At 44.4% G+C, this 21,307-nt stretch overlaps 1 protein-coding gene across 5 annotated transcripts in view; it reads right to left on the bottom strand.

Moving 5' to 3' along the window:
- PDE5A (phosphodiesterase 5A) overlaps nucleotides 1-21,307 on the bottom strand; it is a 959,918-nt gene that overhangs the window by 319,720 nt on the left and 618,891 nt on the right. For all 5 annotated transcript variants that reach the window (XM_069630677.1, XM_069630678.1, XM_069630675.1 and 2 more), the window contains exon 8: nucleotides 5,403-5,511. In XM_069630677.1, the coding sequence (XP_069486778.1) occupies nucleotides 5,403-5,511 (109 nt within the window). The remainder of the gene's footprint in view (nucleotides 1-5,402; nucleotides 5,512-21,307) is intronic.

Raw genomic sequence — 21,307 nt, 5'->3', positions numbered from 1 at the left:
GGGACCATATCAAAGGTAATCCTGGGTATAAGAGCCACCACAATTTAATTGGGCAGCTTGAGCACATCTCAAGTCCATCACGTAACCAAACTATGATTTAGTATTTACCTATTGCTTCTCTGAACTGCTGAACACAGACAATCTGTGTGGTTCCAAACACGCTTAGACTATGCTATGTATTCTGCACTTGTATGGATCCACGTGCACCCAAGCTGTCACAAAACATTAATTTCCCCCTCTTCATTACCCCATCCTTATGTCTGTGGCATTTCACTCACTTTCCCATCCTCTTATCTAATCCCTACTCCTTTTCTTCGAAAGACTAAGGTCTGTATGCCTTGGGTGGATACTTATGGTTATGATTAATTCAAAACCTACCAGCCATCACCTTTCTGCTTTGCCAACGTCACCCTGAGTGGGACGGGTATGCCCAGACGTGGGTCCCGAGTCTGCCGGGCCTAGAGACGCAAGCTACTCCTCACTGATGATGCCCAACAAGGCTGAAACATGTCTGGGGATGCTTGTGGTCTCGTGCAGAAGGAATGTGACCTAGCAGTTTGGGCTGGACTGCCCCTTTTGGGGTAGGACCAAGCCTGATTTGCATATCGTTTTTCCCCTTTTGTAATGGCTTGGCAGGCTGAAAAACGATAGTCTGCAGGGTTGCCCAGAGCTTTGCCCGTGGTTATGATTAATTAAAAACCTTCCAGCCATCACCTTTCTGTTTTGCCAAAGTCACCCCGAGTGGGACGGGTATGCCCAGTAGTGGGTCCCGAGTCTGCCGGGCCTAGAGACCCAAGCTACTCCTCACTGATGATGCCCAACAAGGCTGAAACATGTCTGGGGATACTTGTGTGGTCTCGTGCAGAAGGGATGTGACCTAGCAGTTTGGGCTGGACTGCCCCTTTTGGGGTAGGACCAAGCCTGATTTGCATATCGTTTTTTCCCTTTTGTAATGGCTTGGCAGGCTGAAAAACGATAGTCTGCAGGGTTGCCCAGAGCTTTGCCCGTGGTTATGATTAATTAAAAACCTTCCAGCCATCACCTTTCTGTTTTGCCAAAGTCACCCCGAGTGGGACGGGTATGCCCAGTAGTGGGTCCCGAGTCTGCCGGGCCTAGAGACCCAAGCTACTCCTCACTGATGATGCCCAACAAGGCTGAAACATGTCTGGGGATGCTTGTGGTCTCGTGCAGAAGGGATGTGACCTAGCAGTTCGGGCTGAAAATGCCCCTTTTGGGGTAGGACCAAGCCTGATTTGCATATAGTTTTTCCCCTTCTGTAATGGCTTGGCAGGCTGAAAAACAATGGTCTGGAGGGTTGCCCAGAGCTTTGCCCGTGGTTATGATTAATTGAAAACCTTCCAGCCATCACCTTTCTGTTTTGCCAAAGTCACCCCGAGTGGGACGGGTATGCCCAGACGTGGGTCCCGAGTCTGCCGGGCCTAGAGACCCAAGCTACTCCTCACTGATGATGCCCAACAAGGCAGAAACATGTCTGGGGATGCTTGTGGTCTCGTGCAGAAGGGATGTGACCTAGCAGTTCGGGCTGGACTGGCCCTTTTGGGGTAGGACCAAGCCTGATTTGCATATGGTTTTTCCCCTTCTGTAATGGCTTGGCAGGCTGAAAAACAATGGTCTGGAGGGTTGCCCAGAGCTTTGCCCGTGGTTATGATTAATTGAAAACCTTCCAGCCATCACCTTTCTGTTTTTCCAAAGTCAACCCGAGTGGGACGGGTATGCCCAGACGTGGGTCCCGAGTCTGCCGGGCCTAGAGACCCAAGCTACTCCTCACTGATGACGCCCAACAAGGCAGAAACATGTCTGGGGATGCTTGTGGTCTCGTGCAGAAGGGATGTGACCTAGCAGTTCGGGCTGGACTGCCCCTTTTGGGGTAGGACCAGGCCTGATTTGCATATGGTTTTTCCCCTTCTGTAATGGCTTGGCAGGCTGAAAAACGATGGTCTGGAGTGTTGCCCAGAGCTTTGCCCGTGGTTATGATTAATTCAAAACCTTCCAGCCATCACCTTTCTGTTTTGCCTGGATCCTTGATATGCCAAACTCCAGACATGCCAGGCACTCCGGGACCACTTTATTGGTGAACTGCCACAGCATGAAAGCCTTGCAACATAACATAACTAGTATTTATTGCAGTCTCTTTTTATTCCTTCTTCCACTTTTTCATATTACCTATTTTCTTGTAATGCCTGTTATTTAGATATTTACACAGTATTCTTAATTTTCAGTCAGATGCTTCTTTTTCTAAGTTATTTTCTTCTTCACATTTCAGTGGGTTTATCATTTAAGTCAGTGTGTTTGTTGCCTCTGAAGTGGCCTTGCCTCGAAGTGGGTTCAATTGCCTTTTATGGAGTTAGATAAAGTGAGATGATAGGATACCAGCATAAATATTATATCCTCGTTCATCAAATTTCTATTGATTTTGTGTGTCCATTGTCAGCATCTTTTCTGAAAAACAAGAACTCCAAAATACAATTTGGGCGCCTATAACCCTTCTTGGAATGTATTCATGCACCCGCCTAGCCTCCTACCTGTCCATTCATTTCAATTGGCTCTCATCCACCCAAAACATAATTCTCCTTTTTCAGCCGCCCTGTGCAAAAAGGCATGGCTTTAGATTCTTCATTCCAACTATGCACAACAATGTATTGTCTTCACCATAACTCGTCTGCTGTTCTGATCAGTTCTTCTTTGTTTTCACTGCCAGACAGATTATGCTTTCACACAGGATACACTGTAACTGGTTAATTTGGATAAACTGTGTAAATCTGGCACAGTGGTCGTGAACCGCAACCACATCCATGTCCGGGTCTGATGCACTGAACTTTCCTCATTTTCTGCATGGAGTGGATAACTCAAGGGAATCCGGTCTATCCCTGGATTCTTATGCCTTTATTTGCTCTGTGCACAACATTCACGAGGCTCACAGCAGTGCACACATGCGTGCACAGCACTGATCACTTCCAATGGCTGCTGTGAGAAACCTGAAGGCGTCTGACCTGCTAGTCCCCGGGGATTTGTTATCCAGGTGACCAGGACATGGCCATCGCTATTGGAAACAGTTCCTGGGGATGGACCAGTATGGGAGGACCACCTGGATGAGGGGTCCTCATGGAGTAGAAGTGGGGCACCGGAGGGTGAGACGCAGTATCCCCTTCCTTTTAACACCTTTTCCCCATCCTACCAGGTAGGACACCTAGAATTTCAAACCCCATCTCATTCCTGACACAAACACTTTTTCACAGACAGCTCACTGTGAGAGAAAACGGGCTAACACCGAGCCGTATCCCTGACATGTCCCAACAAAAGGGTCAGGAAGAGTCAGGCAATTACTGAGAATTCCATGCACCTGACTTCCATTACATTTCCCCACACGGATAAAAGGCAGAGCACGAAAGCACACTAGGAGCAAGGCAAAACACAAAAGGAAGCAGCGGTTCTGAGACAGCAGTTTAACATGAGGAGAAAAATGGCAAGACCAGGAAGGGTTTCAAGGAGGGAATTGCCCTTGGCCTTTTCAGAGGAAGAAAAATGATATTTTCACGAGCCCTCGAGAATAAGAAACCTAGGACCGGGAATAAAAGCTGAAGAAAGGTGCATTGTGTGTCAAAGGTATACAGGGCTCTCATGCATCAACAACCGAGGCGGAGAGTTGTGATCGCCGCCGTGGTACTGTGCTTAGCTCCTACAACAAAGTCGCTCCAGTAAAGTCAGCACAGCCGGTGAGTCTGGGAGAATGATAGCAGACCCGGGCTGTGGTAGACCCATGGTTGTAATCGTCAGCATTGTATGAAGAAATGTGCCAAGAACAGAGAATAAGGTGTATGTGATGAGCTACACAAATATAATTGAACTGTGATTATAAAGGCAAGCCTGAAACAGACGGAGGGATGCCGAGAGAAAGCTAGGGAAGGGAACCCCCGCTTTCTGATAAGAGTGTAAAATTGTGAACTGTGAAATCAAAGGTCCTGCAACGGGTCACGACAAACCATGTGCATATTCAAAAGTCTTCGATAGCTAATACAAACTGTAATTGGTCCGAGCCCGGCTGAGGGAGAATAATTGTGGAAAAAGGGATCTGAGCCCAACTGAGGGGGATCCGGGGTGAACCGTGATTCACCCGAGACAAGATTGTGATAGAAAAGGGATCTGAGCCCGGCCGAGGAGGATCCATGTTGAAGAGTGAATTGCCCTACTTGAATACTTGAAAGGAACTTTTCGTTTGTTTGATACATCAGGTCCTCTCAGTCGAGAGACTTTTGATAACTTAAGAGACTTGGGCATAGAAGTCCCTGATGCTTGTAATAGAACTGTGTCCTCGTGCTGAAGAAGCCCAAGAGTGTGCTATGTTTGAGTGAACGGCATTGTCCCGTGCTGAAAACGTGGGGAAGGAAGAGCAGACATCATTTTGCGAACACTTCTTTTTTTTTATGAACATTTCCCTACACTATTTGTACATTAGTGGTAAGGATTGGCAATAGGTTTTTTTAGTATAGGCCCTTTTATTTTGACGCGACTCCAATAGGACTTCCTTGTTATTATTTAATAGTCTTAGCTTGCTCCCATCTTAGATTGAAGTTTAGATAGGTGTTTATCACACCCTTGATACAGTTCAATAGACACCCTTGAACTGTGGTCACTTGTGTCTGTCTTACTTTGATACCATGCCTTCCTTACACTGCCTTGTGCCAATATAGTACACATCATTTCACTGGATTCCTTTTAACTCTGCCTACTCTTTTGTAAGGTACAGTCAAAAGTGATGCCCTCCTCTCTGCTCACATCAAAATGTGATGTAGGCGGAAATCTAGGTGTTTTCTCTGCATGGAGCTGACTAACACAAGGAGCAGATGTCCTGCTCCGCGGTCTCCTCTGTCCATGAAATCCTAATCAAAAGATCCCAGATGCACAAAAACATGCAGAGTTTGTATCTGCTCGTTTGACCTCATTCAGAATGTGGTAATAAGAAATGCCATCTTGTTTGGTGGATCGCTCGCCTTACACCCACCATTGCAGCCTCTCTCTTTTCCACCCTGTGCCTCACCTGTCCACAATGGAGATGTAGAGAACGTTCACAGACCAAAGGTTTTCCTGGGTTCCTGCAGCTTTCAGAGGACCTAAGAACCTCCAACATAGACCCTCAAGTCACTTTTACTCAGTTTCAGGTATGCAATCTCATCAACTAAAATGCCTTAGTCGCAACGTATGCTAGAACTTTGTCTCTGCGAAGCTACATATATCAGACCTATTCACCGGCAAGGTTTATTTATTAAGGGTGGTGTTTTGTTTGCATTCCCTCTGCACAATCTCAATTAACTTTTTAATCTAGAAAACAATTGATCAGAAAATGAAACATGATTATACTCCAGGCCCACAATGTGTTTACTTACTGTCCATGGAAATCGCCTATCCTTGCAGACGTCGGGGATATTAAGCGGCTCCATGGTGGTGGCCACATACTGCGCGTACATGTAATTGATTTCATTCACATTATAGTCCCTGTTGGGGAACAAAAGGGCAAAGGTCTTTAACGTGCATAACGCTGTGATCAGGGCATTCAGAACAACAATCACACACTGCAGTTCAGTGACACTAGCTGTTGCAAAAGCAAACCACCAGGCAATTTCCCATTCCCACATTATTATTGCGTGGCGGGGCAGTGCACCCGACCTTCAGGCACGGCTGTAATTTCAGCTGTACCCAGTGGGCTAGAGAAAATGTGTTTTGAGCGATAACTTTGTTGCATGAAAAAGTACACTTCCTGTTTCCGTCTCTTTCCAGTCTCTTGCAAATGGATTCGTGCTGCTCGCACTTCTTGGTAAAAGGGGGGTGGTGGAGGCACGCTCCTTGGCACGGAGTTCTCCCTGTTTTTGGACTCCCTCTCGTTAAACCCTACTGCTTCTGAATTTAATTGTGTCACAAGATCTTTGGGTTGTGTAGTCCTGGGATGTGCATACACACTCACAAATTGTACCTGTTGTCACAGTACTTTTTAATTGAAATTTTAGAATCACAAACACACCTAAAGTGAAAGTTAAAATACATTTGCAACAGCATTTCCTGTTTACAATTTACTCAGCTACAGACGTGGGCTTGTACTATGGGCTGTGGAAGACACCAGGACATTGTTCCTGGAACGTGTAGGCCCTGACGAGCACAATGTAATGGGCCACCCCTCCTGGGTGTCTGCTGGGTGTCCCCAGCCTGGATGTCATGTCGGGTGCTCCTGACATCTGTAGTGTGATCCCTGCCTGAGGTCCTGCTGTGTGACCGCAGCCTATTGTCCGCTGGGTGCCCCCAGCATCTGGGTGCCCCCAGACCATGACATAACACACAAGACGAATCACTTCATTGCCAGCAGTTTTTCCTGACACATGTACCAGGGGGGGTCATGATCTGCAACCCTGCTCCTTGGAACACTCCTCCCTATGCTTTCCTTTCATGTGTGTTTTCCACCCCCAACTCTATCTGGGCAACCTGGCACAGGGTAGTGCCTTCCCTTTTGGCCACCACCAAATAGTATAGGATGCCATCTTCTGGCATGACTATTGATCCCAGAAAAGAAGTATTAAAGAATCCATACTCTTCAGGGGCAGAGCCAGACTCAAACTTTGGGAGGGGTACTAGGGGGGATGGGTGCTGGGTGACATTTTTGATCCTTGCTCCTTCCGCTTCCTCTGAGCCCAGGGCGTTATTGAGCTATTATGTCATCCTTTGGCCCAAAATGCATCTTTCACCCTAGTTCGGAGACCATTTACTTCCAAAAGGGGTGCTAATCATTGGAGATATGGCCCATCTAAACACTAAGCCCAGTAGTTAAGCTATTGGCCTCATCACAGGGAGTATGTTGATATCGCCTGGGCATACCTTTGTCCTCTGCCTCTCTACATTTGCTGTTGCGACATAAATGGTTGTTTAAATGTAAATCTGCTCCTTCAGGTGAGAAATGTAACAGGCTCTTTTTGTTGCACCCCTTTGCCATGGAAGCCCAGACTGGGACTCACAGCAGAGTGTTACCTTCTGACTCAAAGTGGGAGGGCTTGAGCCCTCCCAAACCACGTGCTGGCACTGCCCATGGAACTCTTGCTTCCCAGAACACTGGGTATGTGTATGAAGTATGGAGGCCCAGTATGGTTGGATTTTGTGACAGTACCATTGTAAAAGCAAGATATCGCCGTCACACCTCCAAGTCCTCACTCCCAGGCTGTGTCCCTGCTTTGTCAAATTGAAGGTGTGACCAATTTTGTCCATGCACTATTTTATACTAGGGAAATGCAGCTGTTTATTGAGCCTTTCGGGTGTTCTTTATCCGATGTCTGTATACTGATATGAATTGCAATATACCCTCGACCCCATCTTGTTGAAAGATGTTTGAACACAGGTTCATTAGTTAATTGCTTTATCATGGCCTGCTACATCATGGGCCACAGCAGGGCAAGCATGACTTACACAGGGACAGGACTTCAGACAGTAGTGGGATCCTACTCAATTGCACATAGTGCACTTCAAAGAATGAGGCTTTAGAGAGTGGAGCTATCCTCCCTAAATTCCCCATAATGGAGACATTGAAGTCAAGGTAGGTCACATGAAGGCAATACGTGCCCAGAAAAAAAGGGTAAATAGTACTGAAAAGACATGGGCAATGATGGAGACAATGATGGGCACGGGTGTTACTAGAAAGCAGAGCATGTTCAGACAAAATGGGAAAAGGTACAGAAGAGGTGAGGGTAAACGGGGAGAGCATGTCAGGCCTTTGTGTCAAAGAAGGACAGGAAACATGAAGATGGGATCAGCCAGCAGAAGTATGGCAAGGCTCAACCTGGTACACATGAAGGGCCCATGCGTAATAAGGCAGAGAATAACCAGGTAACCGAAATAAGCCCACATATGCAACACATTCACCTTTTTGTGTTTTTTGACCTAGCTTCAAAAGTATGCAAGTTAAATTTTTGACACTCATCCCAGAGATAATACCAGATTGAGAAACAGTGTAAATATTAGGATACAAATCAGTCAATTGCACCTTGCTCCGAAAGGTCTGCCCACTCTTGCTTCATCCCCCTTTTGTAGTGCAAATAGCTGTTGATTGTTAAGGCGGTTCCTTTCCAGCTCCAGGACAACCCCTGTGAGAGGGATCACACATTTACGTATGATAATCCCTGACAGCATCGCCCTATCCCTGGAACAACAGCTGCTAAAGATACTGCATACCTATTCTGTCTATGGTATCATTAGTTTGTTCTGTCTGGCAAAAGACTTGCTTTTTATTTATGTTTTTAATGGGCATTACATGCGGGCTGCTTTTGTTAGTATTTACAGTTTGCATTATTTACTACTTTTAATGTAGCACACATATTAAATGTTTGCATTGTTTATGCCTAGTGTAATGACGTTAATATTGTGTATATGTTAATGTTATATGTAGAAGTAAGTGTTACTAAGCTTTTACTGTATGATATTTTAATAATGTTCTATTGGTTTTGTGTATGTTTTATTTTTTATAATGTTATGTTTAGTAAATTATACGTATTTGCAATGATGAAATGCACATTTGTATTTTTATTAAGGTATAAAGTTATTTGTTAATTGGCATTGTTGTACATGTAAAGTATACAACTTGAATGCTAATGTATATTTTGTTATTGTAGATTTGTTTTAGAACATATTCTATGTATTCATTTTAATTGCAATATTTTGGAGGAATTATGCCTTTGTAGTAATTTTGCATTTCAAAAATATTTCATACTTTCTTTTAACATTTATTATAGTTGTACATTTAATGTACCTTTGAATGATTTAACATTATATCCAAATACTTTATATGTGAAATTGTTATAATTTGTTGGTAATATTGTATGTTTTTAAGTGTTTGGATCAGTTAAGGTTACCATGATATTTGATTTAAATATTTATTTTTTATTCACTAATGAAGTTTTTTTGTACTGTAACCATAACTTTATTATTTCTGATGTCTGGACATTTTAAGTTTGTGTTGGTGTAAACTTAACTCTTGTAAAATAAATATTTTTTCAAATAATTTAAACTTTTACGGTTACATTGATTCTGAGTTTTTGTTGTAATTCTAACCCGTGTTAGAGCATGTACAATAATTGTGTGTATGGCATAAGAGCATTTACAGTGTGTGTCGTAAGGGGGTGTGTGTGTGTGTGTGTGTCAGGAGCATGTGTCGTATAAGTATGTGTCATGGGAGCATGTGTCATAGGAGAATGTGTTGTATGTGCATGTGCCCTAAGCACATCTGAGAGCATGTGTCGTATGTCCACATGTTATGTGTAGTAGGCACATGTGTAGTAGGCGTATGTGTTGTAAGAGTGGGTGTTGTAGTGCCATATGTTATAGGATCAGATGTCGTTGAAGTGCATGTCATAGTATCATGTGTTGTCGGTGCATGTGAGAGCACATGCCGTATGCCCAAATGCTATGTGGAGTAGGCACATGTGTAGTAGGTGTGAATGTCATTGTAACATGTATGATAGAAGTGTGTGCTGTAGTATCACTTGTGTTGGAGCAGCACGTGTTGTAGGAACATGTGTATTAGGATTGTGTTTCATTAGAGTGTGTGTTGTAAGAGAGTGCAGTAAGTGCGTGCCATAAAGGTTTGTGCGGTAGGCTTTTGCTGTAGCAGCATGTGTCGTAGGAGCATGCGCTGTAGGTGCATGTTCCATAGGTGCATACTCTGTGTACAGTTTCTATGAAAAGTGGACATTTATTCCATCACCTTAAAACTGACATCAAAGTCAATTCAGACGCTCGGTAGACAGTTCGTTTTGAAATTGTACAGTTCTTCCATAACCTTGAACTATTAATTGTTTATTGTACGTACTGTAAAACTCATATGCTCTGTGGACAGTTCACATTGAAAGTGTACATTTAGTCCATCAGCTTAAAACTGACATCAATGTCAACTGTGACCTGTCTCTGATGTGAATTTCCAGGCAATGTTAATTTTGTAATGTGCCACCTGTAAAACACATACTTTGTGGAATTCGACCATCCACATGGGGAGAGTGCACTCGCCTGGGCATTTTTGATTCTTTTTACTAATGAAAATGAATGATGGGAGATCAGCCTCTGAGAATCATGCAAGGTCATTCCACGCACATTTCATCTGCTTCCTGCACAAAATGCATAGCCACGTGTACTCCGGGAAGACACAGCCTGCAGGCACCATCTTCCTCTGTGACATTCAGCTGGAATGTGACAGCCCTGGCTACATCACATCAAAGCATCTCAAGAAGGGGGAAAAGCTCACCTTCCTGCAGCCATGGGCAACCTAATTTAAATATTAAAGGCTCTGCATTCCTTTTGTCTAATCCGGCTGGTGGCAGTGCATACTAATAAGATAATTGAAGCAAGCCTGGTGAGGGGGACTTGGTTCCCAGACAAACAACAGGAAAGGTGGGGCTAACACCCCTTTGGTATGCAATGTGTCAACTTTAAGCAAGTTCCCACCTCTCTGTATGAAAGGCAGTGAATGGCTTGTCTGGGTCCAGCAGTTACTGCAGGTGTCCCTCCAGAGCAGACCCCTTTCAGAGCAACAATGGATGTGATTTGGGAGAGACAGGAAGTCTACTCCCATCACAAACTTCAAGGGAGACTTGCACTTTAATCAAGAGTCACAGAGTGCTCAGTTAACCAGAGAGACACTTTGATCTATAACAGACAGGAGCATGGGTCGGCATTTAGATATGTGCTGTCACCCCTTCTCTGTCCTGTTGCAGAGCACTCTGGTTCTGACCTCATGCATAACAGAAGATTGTTGGTGGGGACCCAGGATTGATTCATTAAGGTAGGCTTAGCCTGCATCAATCACTGGGGCCCATTTGTCTTTAAGAGAGGGCTGAACTACTCGCTTTCCGATCATCCAATTACTTCGAAAGGAGTAAGAAGATGGACTCATTTGGACACGGGCTGAAGGTCCAGTCTACCTTACATCTTTTGCCCATGAAGGAAGGCCAGGAGTTCCAAGAGGGAAGCAAAATCCCTCCCCTAAACATCCCCTAGGGAATGGAGGGAGATACCGGACTCGGATGACCCATCCAGCAGCTCCAGAACCGGTACCCAGCCAGCACACAGTGTGCTCTGCTAGGTTCTGCCAGCAAGCTTCCTAGGTGGAAAGTGCCAGAGAGCGTCTGGACAAAGGACAAGGCTGTTGCCTGCAATCACTCTCCTGAGCTTTGGACCATCTCCCTTGAAAGGACATGAGCCCTGCAAAGAAGTTAGGAGCAGTGCCACACAAGCATCATCCAGCGTCCATCTTTTAAGGACATTTTCGAGACAGTCGAGTCATCGAACCGCATGTGTTCCTTTACAGGGTGGGTCGTATTTGTAGTGTGCAAGAACTGTCTGCTATAGTAATAATAATGTAGATATTTTTATACATCCTTAACTGGACAGTCCCTTTTATCAAAGGGTAATAATTGTATTTTTGCTGTGTTGCAACTAACCAACAATCAACGACCTTGCAGCGATAAGCCTGCCGTTCCGTCCATGTTACCACAATTGGACAAGGAAGTCTTATAATTCACTTGTATTCCAATCTTTTCAGATCAGAGTGTGTATCCTACAAGTGTGTCTGGTATGTGCATGTGCAGTAGGGCCATGTGTGGTAGGACCGCGTGTGGTAGGAATGTGCACTGGTCTTGGAAGCAAGAAACTTAGAAACCAAAGTCAGGTACGGTATTACTCGCATTAACTCGGTCCATTGGCTCCCCGTGAAGGAACGCGTCCTCTTTAAAACTCTCGCACTTACCCACAAATGTCTCAGTGCCCCCCGCGAACAGACTCACCAGAGCCAGCTATACCAACCGGCTCACCATTCCCAAAAGCTACAAAGCTCGGGCAGGCGGCTCAAGCTTCCAGGTGCTAGCAGCCACCAACTGGAACCTGCTCCCTCCCACAATCAGAAATATGGAATCCCACACTGCCTTCAGAAAAGCAATCAAAAGAAGACTATTTGTATAACTCTTACCCTTGATCTCATGCTGAGCACCTGATACATGCAAACCATGCATTTCCATGTACCTGTCGTAACTAAGAGACCTTCTTGAAACAGTGCCTCTGGGCTGCTAGGAGCTTTACAAATACAAAAATAAATAAATAAATTATGAAAAAAACAATTACATAAATAAATTAAAATAAACATGTCTTGTAGGTGCATGTGTCTTAGGTGCATGTAACAGCACATGCCATACATCCACATGTTATGTAGGTGCATGCATAGTAGCTGTGTGTGTCATTTGAACATGTATGATAGGAGTGTGTGATGTGGGAGCATAGCAGCACATGTCGTAGGAGCATGTGTTATAGGAGTGTGTGTTGAAAGTGTGTTTCATAAGGGTGTGTGGGATAAGAGCATGTGTCATAGGAGCATGTCATAGGACAATGTGTTGTAGAAGTGAATGTCGTAGGATTGTGTCATAAGAGTGCATAATAAGAGTGTCTGCGGTAGGAGCTTGTGTGGTAGGAACATGTGCAGTAGCAGCAACGTGTTGTAGGCACATGTATGATAGGAGGGTGTGTTGTACGAGTGTTTGTTATAGCAGCACATGTTGTAGGAGCAAGTGTTATTGGAGTGTGTGTCGTTAGAGTGTGTATCATAGGACCATGTGTTGTAGGAGCATGTGTCATAAGTGACCCTCTGTATCCAGTTCGTATTGAAAGTGTACATTTATACCTTCACCTTAAAACTCAAATTAAAAACTTGCCTTTAAGGCGGGTTTCTAGGAGCTGTTAATTGTGTAATGTAGACATTGTAAAAACGCATATGCTATGTGGACAGTTTGTATTGAAAGTGTACCTTTGTTCCATACTGTCTGTGTACAGTTTGTATGAAAAGGTGCATTCATTCTGTGAATGCTCCATACATAGATAGATGTCAAACGTTATTATCCCAAAATTGGCCAAGTCCATTTTCTAAATTTGTCTTGAGTGCACAAATTCCAGATAAAATCTAGGTGCCTGCACAATATTAGGAAAATCTACATTTTAAGATATTTGGGCTGCAGTGGGGTAGTTTTGTATGCTGTGTGTGGTTATGGTAATGCCATGAATATTGCTACTGCAATTGTGTTTCGTAGTCTCAGTGTATGGTGGAATGTGTATGCTATGGTCGATCAGTGTATGTTTTTTAAAATACAAAGAGTGTTTTCAGGTGCCACAAGGCAAAAGGGGAGGGGACAAGGGAAAAAAACAGCAAATAGCAATAAACAACAATTACGGTCCTACTAGGCCTTGTAACATTCGTATTGTGCAAGTGTAGTACCGAGAAGTGCAAGAAAGGCATAGGGTTGGCCCTGGGTCTAGGAAGTGCTAAGGGTGGGCCAGAGGTGAGGGCCACCAACGAAGTGCTGGGATGGGGGTGAGAGAGACTCAGGGGGGTGCTAATAGGAAGGGGGGGCATTATGGCAATGCTGATAGGGGGGAATGCAGGTTTGGACTGTTCAGGGAAGGCTTGGTAGCCTGTTAGGTTCGTAAGGGACCAGGCCGCCAGTCTCAGTGGCAGCGGAGGAGTCAGCAGGGAGGAAGAGTGGGAAAGAGGTAGAGAAAACTAGGGTCTTGAAAAGTTTACAAAACTTAAGGTGGTCCGGCTCTAGTCTGAGAGAGGTAAGGAGGCTATTCCAGATGGAGTTGTGTTGTGTGTGAGCGTGGGTGGGAGGATGCACATGTTGTATATGAAATACAGGTGCTGGGGAATCAATGTCAATCTTCCCAACTACAAGCAAGAAGAACTGGGCCGAGGAAATCCCCTGCACCTAAAAATGGAAGACCCAGCCACAGGACAAAGTTTTTCTGTCTTTATTACAATTTCATCGACAGGGATTGAAGCATGAACAATTTAGCATTCTCCACACTTGTTCTCGCCTCCTTTGAGCCTGTCCTCCACCTTTTATTAACAAGTGATTTCACAAAATGAAGTTACATCATACAAAACCTAACAGGACTTGGGGTTGGTTAGTAAGGTGAACTACATATACATTCTATAATGGGTTAGAGTGACCATTGGGTAAACATGTGTCTGGTGGCTCCTCCTGTGACCACCTCTAAGTGGCGTGCATACAATTGTTACAGGCTACTGTGTAATGATGGGAGGATGCAACACTGTATGTACTTAATGTGGAAGTTTATAAGGATTGGGCAAAGAGGGTCTTCTCAGCCTTGGAACTTTGGAAATATACCAGGCCAAATGCAACTACCCAAGGTGGTGAGAACAGCCTCGGAGGTGCTGCGTGTTCCCAATAAATTGCCATCTCCGATCTCCCTGGCTTTGAGGCTGCACATTTCGCTTTGAGTACCAATTCAAGCTAAAATCTAGACACCTGCAAAATATTAGGAAAATCAAAGCGGAACATTTTGAGCTATTTGGGCTGAACATTTTTTTTTCCTAAGGGAAAACCCCATGCTAAAAGCTGTTCAAGACGCAAACCAAGTAAACATTTTCTAAACTATGAAGGCCTTAATGTGAAATCTGAAATTGAAAGATCCATGCACAAGTGGCTGCCTCGAAATATTACTCTGGGAATTTTTAAATTTTTTCCTTCAAATGACGTGGCCACCAGCCATAGCCGAAGGACATGGCTAGTGGCCCGATAAAAAACATGCCAAGTTAAGCTGGCCAAGACTTCCCACATTTACGTTAAGGTGGCTTTAGCGGAATAGCAGGGGTTTTGTTGCATTACGTTCTCACCTTAATGTCCCTGCAACTAAAGTGTTTTCCTTGAATTTCAAAGGTTTTGTTGCAATGTATTGCTCACCTTAACATCAATACAACTAACGTTTTTACCTTGAATTTCAAGGGTTTTGTTATTCCATAGATTTTTTCCGCACCACTTTGCCATGCCCTATGGCTGTGCCCACTTTATACTTTAGAACACTGCCAGACCACTAGCCATGGCCTTTGACCAAGGCCCAAGGGTACAGCCTTTGGCCATGCCTACAATCCATTTAAAACACTACCAGACCACTAGCCATGGCATTTGGCAATGGCCACTCGAAATTTTAGAACACTAACAGACCACTAGCTATGGATGCCGGCCATGCACACTGCCCATTTTAGAACACTACTAGACCACTAGCCATGGCCTTCGGTCGGTCCCACCGTCCATTTTAAAACACTCCCAGGCCACTCTAAATTTGAAAACACTTGCAAACCATTGCACAAAAGACGCTCATGAACCACAGACTGACTTTGACCTGTATTGACAGTGGTATTGTTATTTATGAAAGATGGCAGACTTTGAGAACTCACAATGTTTTTAGGCATTGTGCACTGAAATTAAATTATTTGTCAAGGATCATACACTTTGGTTGAGCAGCATGATACCCTTGTTTTATGGCCGGTCTCTTGGTGACTGGCAGCACGGAAAAGGGAAAAACATTTTTTTGAAACAATATTTGTACAGCTACAGTGACGTCAGGGGTGAACAATCACATGATAGACATCCGGGTCTCCGATCAATGCAGTAACCAGACCAACCCTGCTTCCCAGTTTAGCTTCAAAGCAAGGAAAAGGCCGCCATCCCCAAGCCATGTTTGCTTATAAATGAGTCCAAGTTCCAAGACAACTTAGAGCAGCATGGCCCGAGGAGGGTGGGCCCTTCCTCACTTTGAAGCTAAGCAGGGTAAGTCCCGGTTACCGCATCGATGTGAGACAGTCCACAGTCCCGGATGCTGTGTGTTTATTAGTTTTAAATATCTCATAACACTGTAAGGATGTAAGGATATTTGGCGTGTTACAGCACAGAGTACAGCACTACTGCACAGGTAGCAATTTTTTGATGCAGCACCACCACATATATAAATATATATATAGTGAGAGAGAGAGAGAGAGAGACCGAGAGAGAGAGAGTATGATAGTGGCAATGTAAGAAAGTGAAATGGGAACTGTATCCAAAAGGCCACTGGTATCAGAACCAAAGGTTGTACGGCCTTTTCATGTATTTCTGTGGCTTCTAATTGCTTATGACTTGCATGCGTTTTTATGCTTTGCTATGGCATGTTATGATTTTCAATCTTCTACATGTTTAGGGTTTGTTTGCCTATTGTGGTCTCTCATTGACCTGGATTAAAGCTCAGAACCACACTAACACACACACATTCTATGTTACAACCCACAATACGCACATCGACTATGCAACCCAATTTAACACCTTACCCGACATACATCAAACATCAGAACACTGCACCTCTATAACTTACATCTCATACCTCGGACCAATGCATTCTAGCACGGTTAGCACACAAGCCTCCCTTTCCAGCACAGATGCCTCTATGCTCTTGACACAGAACTCCTGGAAATAGACCCACATGCAGATGATTCTGTAAATGCTTGACAAATAGGTTTGCCTGGCCTACTCTTTCAGCGTTTTATTTTACTGATTTGTTTCACTTTTTTTACTGCAAAATATTTGGGGAGACCTGTCAAAGCCCCCTTCCCACCCCTACCCCCACCTCAACCCCAACCCCATAAATACCTTTCCCCAACGTACCATATGCTTTTGTGGCAAAAAGGTGGGAAAACAATTCGGTGAAAATTCATTCAGAGAAAGTGTAGGTCAGCAAAAAGGGGCTAGACCACAGGATAATTGTGGTCTGCATGTATCAACACAACAGCAAAACTATCTTGCATTTCTCCTTTCCACCAACCACAACCACACTAGAGCATCTGGAGGACATGCAAATGGCAGCTGAGCATGGTTCAAAACCCACTAGCACCTGGCTGAAGGTGCTCAGAAAATCTGGTGGCTGGGAACGTGGGAAGAATCTGCCAGTGACTGCCCACATTCACAAAGCCAACCGTACACCCGTGGGTATCAACATTTTTTTTTCTTTGGGTGCCCCCTCGCTCCCACCCCTCTCCATCCTCTACGCAGGTCCCAAATATTTCCTGCAACCCACCTCCCTCCACAACCAACCTCACTTACCTGCTCTTCGTCTACGTCCCGGCGTTGGCTCGGCTGCCAGCCACCATGGACATAAAAAATTGACTATTTCCATGGAGATCATCTTTGTATTTTTCCATGGAGGTTTTGCAAGTGCCATTCATGTTCAGTCCCTCTCCAATGGAAAAAAATACTTATCAACTATTAGCACCCCAGAGTGAGTCCTGGGTTGATAATAGTGATAACATCTTCTATGGGGGATGGCGTTAGGTAGTGTCAGTGATGGCACTGTGCCCTCTTAATAGGGCTTCACCTGGCTCGGGCCTACCAGGCTCGGTTGGTGTATTGCTCATAGCTGCTGTTACTGCTATAAGGAAATAGCATTACATAATTCAGAGACAGGTCCTTATATACCCTATATCATTTCATCTTTAGCTGATTGTTTCAATGTCTGGCCTCACTGCACGTGACTTCTTGGCAGCTTCAGGTTGCACCATTATAATGATGATTGACACCTATGGCTATCCATTGCAACCCCATGGTTCGTCTGTGGTATACACAATGTTTTTTTTTCCATGGGCCCTGAAGCAGTGCCGTACTAAAGGGGCTTCAGGGTATTTCTGTAAGATGTCTCCAATGAAATGTGAACACTCCTCCCAATGGATTTGTTACCGCATTGTCGCACTCAAGTGTTTTCCGTGCAGCGATGCTTCCTTAGGTATCCAGGGCTTTCCCTTAATCCGCCATGTGTCTGTTTAACTTCACAGCCTAGAGGGCAGTAGAATTAGTTACCCTAGGTTCACATTCAGTAGTGCAAAATATTGCCCACCTCCACTGCATTAGTCAATTCTTGATACACAGCCGCTAACCAGTGGACCCATATGCGGGCAGAGTGGTAACATGAGCTGGGTGACTATGCACCCCATGCTTTGCCCTCCCACCCCCAGGTAGTATGCGAGACATTGGGTAAGTGTTGGCAATAAAAGGAATGACCCACCTCCATTGCATTAGTCAATTCTTGATACACAGCCACATTGGCTCAGATCTAGGCCATCTCCCTCAGAACATATGGCAACAATGTGCCAAATAGAACGTGCCCACATTTCGCAGGTGCCATCCTCTCAACTTGGGGTCTGCATGCAGTTTTGCCAACAAATTCTTGGCCTTCTTTGATCCCAACACTACGTTCGATGGCAACATCGATAGTCTGGAAAATAATTGATTTGTGGCATGTCAATGCCATCATTTTGATCTGTATTTAACCGTTCGGGGGTTTGCAGCAATATCAAACAAATACGGCTCTGTCTTCGTAAACAAAGGACTTACTTTTTGGGATTTATATTTACTATTTCTCTGTTTATTGCTGGAATGGGAGGTTTTACTGCAATACATTTCATCAAAGGATCATTTGCTGCGTTTTTTGCAAAGGATTTAGCCGCATATATATGTGGGGGGTGTAGGGAAATAATGTAGGAGGTTTAAAAGGTGCAAAATCAACTTGTCAAAAAAAAAAATCGATGAATTCTCTTTCGACGAAATGTACTCGAGCAAATCACCCTAAACCTTTATTTCCATAAAGTCATTTAAGTTCTCAAGCACACTATTAACTGAAATATACCTGTGTTTAAGATGTTTTTGTAAGTGTACTTCTTTGAATTCCTCCTGTCCTTCTTTGCACCTAGTGCTGTGCCGCTGCGCCATGTTTGCCGTCCTCATCTCACCCGCTAGCTCTGTCTTGCTTGAGCTGCCTACGGTGAGAACCAAAGCCGGCTCTTATGCCAGGCTGGGCCAAGTGCTCAGTTATCCTGCCTTCTCTCCATCTGAGCTTTACTTTGCATTGACAGGCAAAAGGAGAAGAAAATGGTGAGGTTTTCATTGTTGTGGGTGGAATCAGCTTATTGTTGCCTGTAGATTTTTTTTTCTGGATCTAAGGAGGTCGATGGCCGGCTGAGTTTGGGACGCAAGGGTTCTCGAATATTTGAAATGTACAGCAAATAAAATACGTCAAAATTCTGTTTTAGCACTTTTGCCAGGTTTTGTTAGTACCCTGACTTTTCCCCAGGTATTTGGTCTACAGTTTCTTTATGAATTTACTTTCGTACAAATGTAGCCCAGTTACCTGAATACATTCCCAATAAACTTGGCACACATTAACTATATTTCAATGTTACTTAAACATTAACTCAGCAAATTGACTGCAGAGGGGAAGCACTAGTAAGCAAGGAAACCAATCGTAGTACAATCTACCCCTCTCCTTTAAACAAGTAAACCACATCGGGTCTTTAAAGACAATAACACTTGTAATGTGTTTTTCCTTATGCTTTTGGTCAGACTTTTAAGTCTGGTGCTTTCAGCCAGCAATTGATCGCTCTGTTAATGAGTATTGCATATAGAATTCCAGAAGAACCCATACCATACATATATGTATACCCTATTCCAATCGAGAGTTACTAGTCCAGTTGGGGTTTTAACTTTGCATTCTGGGACTTTTAGTCTCGGATATAAACCCAGTATGATATGATATGATATGATATGATATGATAGTTTATGTATATAGTGCCTATACGCAATTTGTTTCAAAGCGCTTCAAGGCAAGGGATGGAACAAGGGAAAATACAATGACATTCTTACAGGCCATGAACAATAAGAATGTGAAATGAACTATCGTACTCGGCCTGGCGACATTTCAGATAGTGCAAGAGCTAAGACACAGATAAGCAAGGGAGGGGAGAGTGGGAAGGAAATGGAAACAGACAGGCGACTACTGTACTAGGCCTGACTACATTTCTGGTAGAGCCGGAGATTAGCAAAAGGTGAGGGAGAGGGGTGCAGAAAGGGAGGGGAGGAACAAAACAAGTGACTAACGTACTAGGTCTGACGACATTTCAGATAGTGCTGGAGGAGGGGGGAGACAATAAGTAGGGGGGGAGAGACAATAGGGTTGCTATCATACTAGGTCAAGGACAATTCTGATAGAGTAAGTGCATAGAAGAAAGTACGGGGAGGAGGGGAGGAGATAGGGAAAGGGTGAAAGGGAGAGGAGGAGAGAACAGTGAGTGAGCAGTCAAAAAGAGTGGAGAAGCAAGAGTGGAGAGCGAATACAATTGCAGAAGTCAGTAGTCACACATAATGTTGCAAGCCAGGATTCAAGATGAAAATGGGAACAGCATGATTCAGGGCCACCATGAGTACAAGATGCAGGGGAAGTCCAGCATGAGAGTTGAGATAGGGTGATGCACGTGAGTCAATGAAGCCCATAAAAGTCAAATCCAAGCATTGGCAAAAGGCGTTGATGGTGAAACCAGAATTTATCAGGACAGACTCCTGCAGAGGTAGGATGCAGAGGGCGGGGGGAGGAGAGAATTAATTGGGGGGAGGGGAAGCAAGGTAGAAGAATCATGTAAAACAGGCAACTCCTTTATGTGAGAAGGGGGGGCACAACGGAACATCACGGGGGACCACTGGTGGTGAAGGCATGTGGGGACAGAGGGAGTAAACACATGTTGGTGCATGCTTAACTTCTGCCTGGGCAGGGGTTCAGCTACTACAAGTCCAGGTATGCAATTTTAAAATAGGGACTGGACTACAAAATAACTGGAATGTTAAAAGAGGGCTCCATGAACCCTGCATCAGCCTCATCAAATGAATGCATATGTACAGAGTTACCCACATGCATTTATATTTGCCACAGGAACACACAACTCCCCATCGATTCGTCAAAGTAATTGCCATAACACACCTGTGGGTAGAGAGAGTTTGAGGAAAACAGTGAGGGGAAGAGCAAAGGATAAGTGAAATGCCAGAGTTCAAAATCCAGACCTAGGAATGCAGAAGACCATGAGCGTTCCTATGGCCAAGAAGAGTCAATGCACACACAGAGGGGCTATTATGCTGAACTAGATGCCAGAAAAACAGCCAATGTGTATCAGGGGGTGTATATATTGTACATATGAGATTATCAGGGCAAGCACAGCAGACACCTCTCCAAAATAACATTTTTAGGAAAGAAAGAGAAGTTATCATACAATACACACTTTCGTCATAGTGCAAAACAACAAGATAATCCAAAAAAATAAATGAGAGCAGCCTTGTGTTCAGACTGGCCTTGCCAAAACCTGAGGACTGATCGGGGCGGGGTCTGCCTTCAACAAATGAGACATACAATGACTGCTGCAAGTAAGACACGCCTTTGATGCATGCTGTCATACAGATAACTGAACGTCCCTTCCTTTCCCCGACCCCTTCCCAGCCCAACATCACTTCCCATAGTCCTGGCCCAAACGTGGGCCATCCCCTCATAACGATGAGGGGGGGGGGGCATTGCGCTTCCATTACAACGTGACATCTCTCCCTTTTTTACATCACTGATCAACTTACAGTATACCCCATTTCTT

This window comes from Ambystoma mexicanum, chromosome 6q (assembly GCF_040938575.1).
Source record: "Ambystoma mexicanum isolate Mex_15411 chromosome 6q, UKY_AmexF1_1, whole genome shotgun sequence".
Lineage (NCBI taxonomy): Eukaryota > Metazoa > Chordata > Amphibia > Caudata > Ambystomatidae > Ambystoma > Ambystoma mexicanum.
The sequence above is the reverse complement of the archived record's forward strand: the minus strand, read 5'-3'. Positions and strand labels throughout refer to the sequence as shown.